At 50.1% G+C, this 9,001-nt stretch overlaps 1 protein-coding gene across 3 annotated transcripts in view; it reads left to right on the top strand.

Annotated features, from left to right (window-relative positions):
* The first annotated feature begins 1,324 nt into the window (after positions 1-1,324).
* Positions 1,325-9,001, top strand: part of ddc (dopa decarboxylase) — a 310,860-nt gene continuing 303,183 nt past the window's right edge. The window contains exons 1-3 of one of the 3 annotated variants that reach the window (XM_072508857.1): positions 1,325-1,426; positions 1,877-2,099; positions 2,997-3,110. In XM_072508857.1, the coding sequence (XP_072364958.1) occupies positions 1,899-2,099; positions 2,997-3,110 (315 nt within the window). In that variant the 5' untranslated portion in view covers positions 1,325-1,426; positions 1,877-1,898. Of the gene's footprint in view, positions 1,427-1,486; positions 1,634-1,876; positions 2,100-2,996; positions 3,111-9,001 lie in introns of those variants that run through there. The other 2 variants (XM_072508856.1, XM_072508858.1) reach the window with 2 other exon arrangements.

Here is a 9,001-nt window from a genome sequence, read left to right as displayed (position 1 = left end):
CCACATCTACGCCAATGCCACGGAAGACCTCGAGTTTGCCCGTGGACACCGCAGGCTCCTAATCCAGGGACACCCGGCCGCAAATGAGACCGCGGAAGGGCAGACGGCCAGGTCGGGTGGCCCCCACGGTCACCCGCTGCCTGGACCTATTAAAGTCAATTTTGACCAAGCCCAGGAGCAGGCTCACGTGGAGGTCTTCTGCCTTCCCTGCCCCCTTCCGCATCAGATGCCCCTAGATCAGGAGTGTGGGGTTAAAGTGCAAACTAAACCTCAACAACGTTGTCAAGAAACCAAAAAGGGAGTGCAACCTAGGACATACGATATATACATGCTGCACAGTCTCCATCAGGCCGCAAAAGTGGTAGGTCTCTGGGGAGTCTGTGAAGTGACATAACCGGGAGTTTCATGGCACTGCCATGTGCAACACCCTCCACCCCAGGTTTTACGGGAAGGACACCTCTGTAGAGGGACCTCCAGTGGGGACCTCCACCACTGGACAGCAATGAGACCCGCCAAGGGGTGTCTGGTCGGCGGGCAAGGGCAAGGAGGTGGAAAGAGCAGGCCGTACAGGAAACCCCTCCGTGTTGTTAAAAAGGGCACGGATGGTATTTCCATGAGGCAGCTGGGGCTGTTGGGTACCGCCGCCCAGGGGAGGTTCCGGGCTTGGGACCACTGTGGAATTCCGTCTGAGCAGGGGACATCATCCAGCCCACTTCTCCGCCACCCAGCACGTCCCCGATCCTGGTCACCCCGGCAGCCACAGCCCTCCACTCCGCCAGCCACCGGAATAGATATTGATGGAGGTACGGATTCCTGAGCAGCGGCTCCCTAACGACAGCCGCTACTCCTGACAGGGGAGAGCTGCGGCGCGTGACGACCATGTTCCAGACTTTGGGAAAGTTCTGTTACAAGACGGGTCATTCTTGTAAACTGCTAACATTCTAAACAAAGCTAATTGCCTATTTAAGGCCCATAGTTGGAAACAGGAATTACTTCAACGGTTTTCCCACCTCAAGCTTATTCCGTGTGGAAATGGGAAGGTGGTGATAAGCCCCACTCACCTTCCCGTCTGATTAAATAACACCAAAGTTGCCGAGTGGCAGGGGTCATACATTCTGCCCAGTGATTCTACAAAGGAGAATGGGATTAGGATTTGGCTCTCTTTCAGTGAGCACAGGCACGATGAGCCGAATATTCAGAGCTCTTTGATCCAGGCAATGTTGGATGTTGCATTATTAGACTGCTAAATCCTGTTTGCAAATCTGAAGGGAGGGGGAGCTTGATCCTGTTAGTTGACAGGCTTGAGCGCTGCCTGTCTCTGATTGGCTGGGACTGCGACTTGTGTTTCTCTCACTGTATAAGAGAGAGAACATTTTGCCTGAAACCTCAAAGAACAAAGTACATGTCAGCGTCATTGTGATCACATGTGAGTACAGTACCTTCCACATGAAAACGTACAGCAATATTTTCAATAACAGACCCTTAGGCTTTGAATACCAGTTAGTTTAATCGCCGGTAAACCAAACAAGCGGCTGCACAGTGTAAAACGGCGTTTAATACATTCGGATTAGGATTTATTGCAAGGTCAACCGTGTTAAATGTAACAAGGCAATGTTAGCAGATGTTACGATGGGTAAAATAGACTATTTTATACATTTGCAATTGGGTTGGTGAAGCTGGGTAGGTGCGCAGGGAATTACACTAGTTCCCAACAATCGGAATTTGACCTGGCCTCAGTCACTTTACCTTTGAAGGGACGTGCGTTCATTTTGCTGTCAGCAGTTAGGTGGTATATAGATTTCTCCGTGTTTCTTTCGGCTGTGCAGCAATTCCCAAATGTTTTATTTTTTAATGAAAATTCTGCATTTCCCTTTAGTTGGAATCTGAAGTAAAGAGCCATGGATTTGGAAGAATTTCGTACAAGGGGTAAAGAGATGGTGGATTATATTATTGATTACTGGGAAACCATCGAACAACGTCGCGTTTATCCGGCAGTGCAGCCCGGGTATCTGCGACCCCTCATTCCGGACAGCGCACCCCATGAACCCGAAAGCTTCGCGGATCTGATGGCGGACATCGAGAGAGTCATTATGCCGGGGGTGAGCACATTTAGCCCACAAGTTCATTCACTGATTTTAAAACTTCTGCATAAACCTGCTCCCCGGAATTAAGAAATGCTGAAAAAATTATTTTCAAACTACCTGTTGCCATGTGTTTGAATAAGATCAAGAACTGACAACTTGGAAAGTAACATAGTGTAAGAATTGAACCAAACGCCCAGTTGTTATAACAGGCAGCAGTAAATATGGATTGGGATTTAGTTTTTTTTCTAGAAGCCCGACAGTGCAGAAGGAGGCCATTCGACCCATCGAGTCTGCACCGACCCTCCGAAAGAACATCCTACTGAGACTCAACCCCCGTAACCCCACCTAACCTTTGGACAATTTAGCATGGCCAATCCACATAACTTGTACATCTGTACATTCTGGGCAGCACGGTAGCATTGTGGATAGCACAATTGCTTCACAGCTCCAGGGTCCCAGGTTTCGATTCCGGATTGGGTCACTGTCTGTGTGGAGTCTGCACATCCTCCCCGTGTGTGCGTGGGTTTCCTCCGGGTGCTCCGGTTTCCTCCCACAGTCCAAAGATGTGCAGGTTAGGTGGATTGGCCATGATAAATTTGCCCTTAGTGTCCAAAATTGCCCTTAGTGTTGGGTGGGGTTACTGATTTACGGGGATAGGGTGGAGGTGTTGACCTTGGGTAGGGTGCTCTTTCCAAGAGCCGGTGCAGACTCGATGGGCCGAATGGCCTCCTTCTGCACTGTAAATTCTATGATTACATTCTATGATCTTTGGGCTGTGGGAGGAAAACCACACAGACACGGGGAGAATAGACAATCTCCACACAGGGTTGAACATCACATTAGCGATCTTTAGGAGTTTTCTGACACCTTTAGTTATTGTATTCACATGTGATCATGTGTTTTTGTTCTCAGGTAACCCACTGGCAAAGTCCTCACTTTCATGCATATTTCCCCGCCTCTATCTCCTTACCTGGTTTTCTGGGTGACATGTTGTGTGGTGGCATCGGTTGCGTTGGATTTTCCTGGGTAAGAAAGAACCCTCCTGTTTTACACCACATTTAGTGAATACGGATGAATGCATTCAAACCTGTCAGTTGGTATAGTGCAATGACACCGATTAAGCGTTTTCCCCCCTGTTTATTATGGCTGTTCTTTTTCTTTAAAAAAAACAATTTTGGAGGAAACATTATTTGGTGTTGATACCAACTGCCCGAGTTCATGTAATCGTCAGGAAATTGTTTTTCTGTGCACAGAGATTATTATAGATTGAGGAAGTTGCAAATCAATAACAGATCAATTTGTCAATATTGTTAAACTGCCACTTAGCATATTATTAAATGTCAGTGTGAATTTGCAGCAGATCATATATCCTGTTGATTCTTTTGCCATTTGCCTTGTATTGGTGTCTTCCGGATCTCATCCCTTCTACCAGTGCAAAATAGTTTCTCACTGCTCTTTCCAGACGCCCCATACTTTGCACACCTCTATTAATTGTCCCCTCAACTTCCTTTCAACTACACAAGCCTCACTGTCTCTCCCTGGTGACGCTTTGAACACTATTTCCCACCCCCTCTGTGATGCTGTCTCCCCTCTTTCCTCCCCTCACCGGTGACGCTGCTCACACCCTCTCTCCCCGCCCCCCGCCCCCCTCCACCGTTACATTGCGCACCCTCTTAACTCCCTCCCCCCCTCCTCCCGTGACAATGCTTGGAAGGTTACAGGATAGGGAAAACAAATAGCTTTTTACATCTTACTGTGAGAAAATAGTTGAAATATGTGTTTAACAGGCTGTGGGGCATATATTTGTTCATGTTAGGGTGTTAGTTAATCTTGCATCAGTTCCCCAGTGACAGGCAGATCCTTCTTGATATAATAGAAATCTGGAGGAGGAGGCAATCAACTCCCTCCCCCAAATCTCTTGCATTGAACCAGAGGCAGAATCCAGTCCTTCCTGAGAAGAAAAACGGAGACCTGGCGGTAGGATTACAGTTCTTTGCAGCCCTCTTCCCCATTGAGAGTGTTTCCGCTGCCCCCCCCCCCCCCCCCCCCCCCCACGTAGGGAACATCCGGCACGATCGTTTTGCAACAAGTACCAGCTCAGCACATTGGCACTGCAACCTAGCACCCAGTTGGCAGTACCACCTGGGCACCTTGGCAATACCAGGCTGGCACCCAGGTGGCACCAGCAGTGCCAGGGCAGCTCCCGTCTCAAAGGGCATGCAGCTGGGGGCCTCCAATTTCCTGCGAGACCCCTTTGAGTGCCGTTCCATCTGGTCCCAGTTTGCAGAGACCAGTACCAAATGCGAATGCCCGAGGTCTCCAACGGTGAAGGGGATAGATCCCAAAGTCTCAGATACCTCTGGAATCTGCACATTAAAATGAGACCAGCTATCTTGCTGCAATACGTAGATTTGCCAATGAGTGTTCCTGTCCGCAATGGCAGGGTTTACATCTCAATGTCTCGCGAGATTGCGTTAGAACTCACAACGCATTGCGAGCGGGATAGATCCTGGGAGCAGGGTCTCTAAGCTTTTATCGGCCATGCTGCGCCACGGCAAGCTGACTTTCAGGCACAGCATGGCAATTGGATTGTGCCTTACATCTTATCCTTCTCTCCCTGTCCCCCTCCTATTCCAGCTCCTTGCTCCTCACCATCCCCTACATGTTGCCTCATCCATTTCGTCAACCCTTCTCTCCTAATTGCCCCCACTTTCATCCTTTTTCTGCCTTCAATCAAACCCTCTCCACTTTGTCGGTTTAATTTCCCCCCTGCCCTCCAACTTTGCTCAGCTTGAAACCTGCACTTGATCTTGGAGGCTGTGTGCAATGCGGCAGAAGGTAATCTAGTATTTTTTTAATTGAAATTTTAAACACTCCATACCACATCCAATTTTACAGAACCTCATTGGGATGGGCACCTCTACACATGCAAACTGTCCTCCTGGATGATTATTGGGATGACTTTCACCTTATTGTGATGACCTTCACCTGGGGATTTAGAGGTGTGGTTGGCAATCACTGGTAATAGCTAATGGGAGATTTGTGGCTGTGTTGGAAAGTCTACCTTTTTATCTTTAAAAAAAAATCTTTTTATTCTCCACATTTTCATCAATCAAACAACAAAAGAAAAACAAACAAAATAACAATCCCCCAAAACAACAGTACCCTCAACACACAGTCCAATACATCCATTTGTACATTCCAGGTAAAAGTTAACAACAATACAGTGAAAAAGTGAACCCATCCCCGCCCCCAGTGTTCAGTGGCAACAAGTTTCCGAAAGTGCATGATAAACCGTCCCTATGAATTGTAATACCCCTCCATTCCGCTTGGTTCAAATGTCACCTTCTCAAGGGTGAAGAATTCAAGTAGGTCCCCCTGCCATGCCGAGGCACAGGGTGGAGAAGCTGATCTCCACCCCAACAGGACTCGTTTCCAGGCAATCGGCGAGGTGAAGGCTAAAACATCTGTCCCTGTAGCTCGGGCCGGTCCGACAACCCGAAAATGGTCTCTAAGGGACCCGGTTCCAAGTCCACATGTAGTACCCCTAAGATGATGTTAAAGATCTCCCTCCAATACCTCTCCAGCTTCGGACAGAACCTAAACATATCTACATGATTTGTGGGGCCTGCCCACACCGCTCACAGACATCCTCCACTCCCTCGAAGAGCCTGTTCATCATCGCCCTCGTGAGGGTCGCCCTATATATGACCTTCATCTGTATCAGCCCCAACCTCATGCAAGAGGTTGAGGCGTTCACCCGTAGTAGCACCTCACACCACAAATGTTATTTCTTTACCTCCCCCAACTCTTCTTCCCACTTGGCCTTAATCCTTTCCATGGACACCCTGCCCTCCTCCAGAAACTTCCCGTAAATCGCCGACACCACCCCTTTCTCCAATTCCCCTGGCGTCCAACAACAAGGGGGCCGATGCGATCAGGAAGCTTGGAAACACCTTCCTTGCAAAGTCTCGGCGCTGCAAGTACCTAAATCCTTCCCCTTGCCCCAGTCCATGCTTCTCCCCCAACTCTTCCAACCTTGCAAAATGTCCCCCCAGGAACAGGTCTTTTATTACCCTGATCCCTCTCTCCTCCCATCGCCGAAACTGCCCATCGAGCCCCCCCGGCTCAAACCTGTGATTCTCCCTGATCGGCATCTCCCCATACTCAGCCCCCAACTTAAAATGCTGCCTCAACTGCCTCCAAATCTTCAGCACTGCCACCACCAGACTCCCAGAATACTTGCTCGGGGCCATTGGAAGTGGCGCCATTACCAGCCCCCTCAGCCCCGATCCCCGACACAAAACCTCCTCCATCCTAACCCAGCAGGACAGCCCTCCTCCGCCCAGTCCCGAAAAAACAAAGAAATCAGATAGACAAACCCAGTGCAAACGTACAAACCCCAAAAAAACTGCCATAGTGAAAAATCCCAACTTCTACCCTTCTCAAACAGGCAACTACACACTTAAATCCCAAATAGCAACACGAAATAGGACTATATACAGCATTCCAACACCCTACCCTCAGTCCAAGACCAGACCCTAGTCTCATTTTTGCCCCAGTCCTTCTGCCTTCACAAAAGCCTCTGCTGCCTCCACCGTCACAAAGTAGAAGTCCTTGGAGTTGTAGGTCACCATCAACTTCACTGGATACACCATGCCAAACCTCACACACTCCTGTACAGTGCCGCCTTCCGTCAGCCGAAAGGCCACCTGCTTTCTCGCCAGCTCCATGGTTAGGTCCTGGTAAATGCGTTTTCCAGATCCTGCCCCCATCACCTCACACTTCTGTGGGGCAGCACGGTCGCACAAGTGGATAGTACTGTGGCTTCACAGCGCCAGGGTCCCAGGTTCGATTCCCCGCTGGGTCACTGTCTGTGTGGAGTTTGCACGTTCGCCCCGTGTCTGCGTAGGTTTCCTCCAGGTGCTCCGGTTTCCTCCCACAGTCCAAAGAATTGCAGGTTAGGTGGATTGGCCATGATAAATTGCCCTTAGTGACCTAAAAAAAAGTTAGGAGGGGTTATTGGGTTACAGGGATAGGGTGGAAAGGAGGGCTTAAGTGGGTCGGCGCAGACTCGACGGGCCGAATGGCCTCCTGCACTGTATGTTCTATGTACTATGTACTTCTGTTTCGCCCAACTTCTCCTTCTCCTTCAGGGCAACACGGTAGTATAGTGGTTAGCACATTTGCTTCACAGCTCCCAGGTTCGATTCCCGGCTTGGGTCACTGCCTGTGCGGAATCTGCAGGTTCTCCCCATGTGTGCGTGGGTTTCCTCTGGGTGCTCCGGTTTCCTCCCACAGTCCAAACATGTGTAGGTTAGGCGGATTGGCCATGCTAAATTGCCCTTCGTGTCCAAAATTGCCCTTAGTGTTGGGTGGGGTTACTGGGTTATGGGTATAGGGTGGATGTGTGGGCTTGGGTGGGGTGCTCTTTCCAAGAGCCAGTGCAGACCCAATGGGCCGTATAGCCTCCTTCTGCACTGTAAATTCTATGATTCTATGGTACCTGTGAAAACAAATTATTACCACCCTTAGCGGTTCATTCGCTTTCGGTTCAGGCTTCAACGACCGATGAGCCAGATCCAGTTCATATCGGGAGGGATCTTCTCCCCCCTCCCCGCTCCCCAACAGCTCTGCCAACACCTTGGCAATGTACTCAGTCGGTCTGGGGCCCTCCGCCCCTACCGGCAGACCCAAAATTCTTGAGTTCTGCCGCCTAGACCTATTTTCCAGTTCTTCACCTTCGCTCTCAGTCCATTGTTGGCCTCCATCACCGTCTGTAGCTCCTCATCCATTGGGGTGAGCTAGTCTCTAATTTGCGACTAGTCTCTAAAAAGCCTCCTCCACCCCCTTCAGCTTTTCTCCCTGCCCCCGCACCTCGGCCGATGTCTTCGACACCGCTACCTACACCGGGGCAATTGTCTCCTCCACCAATATCTTTGTTGCTGCCATCATTTCCTTCCTCACCATCTATGTGTTTGGCAAACTTTCTCAAATTCCACAGCCATCACCTCGGTCATCTTCTCTTCTGTGAAGGGTGCTGCCCCACCCAGCGATCCGCCATCTTTCCTGCTGCCGGGCTGACCTTTTTGCTTAATGGCGAAACTTCATTTGCCTTCTTCTTACCAATCGTTTTCTTCTGGATTATTAGACCTCCCCCTCCTTCCTTATGTTTTCCTGCACCTGTCCATTTAAAAATCGCCCCTGGGACCGGTATTAAGTTCCAAAAAAAATCGATCCTCGAGCAGGAGCTACCCAACATACAACCTCCACCTACGTGCCGCCACCGGAAGTCCCGACCTTTTTAATCTAAAATACCGCCTCACATTTTGCTAAGAAGGAGATACAGAGCTTTCCGGTTACGCTGGCATCCACACTGTTCGAGGAGGTGGTGACGACAGGGGGAATGGGGAACGGAGTGGTGTCGGTGATTTCTGGGCGAAGAGAAGGCACCGTTGGAGGGGATTAAGGCAAAGTGGGAGGAAAGTTTGGGAGAGGGCATGGAGGAGGGGTTGTGGTGTGAGGTGCTCCAGAGGGTGAATGCCTCAACTTTGTGCACGAGATCAGGGCTGATTCAGCTGAAGGTGGTGTATAGGGCGCACCTCACAAAGGTGAGGATGAGCCGACTCTTTGAGGGGTAGAGGATGTTTGTGAATGGTGCGGTCGGGGGTGGAGAGGGGGGCACAACCCACGTTCATATGTTGGGGGGCCCACAAACCTCGTTCATATGTTTTGGTCCTGTCCAAAGCTGGAGGGGTATTGGAGTGAGGTGTTCAGGGTAGTTTCGAAGGTGGTACATGTGAGGCTTGGGCCGGGTCGTCTGGAGGTCATATTTGGGGTATTGGATCGGCCGAGGTTGGAAGCTGGTGCGGAGGCAGATGTTTTAGCCTTTGCCTCGCTGATCGCCCGAAGGCGGA

The sequence above is a fragment of the Scyliorhinus torazame genome, chromosome 6 (genome assembly GCF_047496885.1).
Source record: "Scyliorhinus torazame isolate Kashiwa2021f chromosome 6, sScyTor2.1, whole genome shotgun sequence".
Taxonomy (NCBI): Eukaryota; Metazoa; Chordata; class Chondrichthyes; order Carcharhiniformes; family Scyliorhinidae; genus Scyliorhinus; species Scyliorhinus torazame.
The sequence above is the reverse complement of the archived record's forward strand: the minus strand, read 5'-3'. Positions and strand labels throughout refer to the sequence as shown.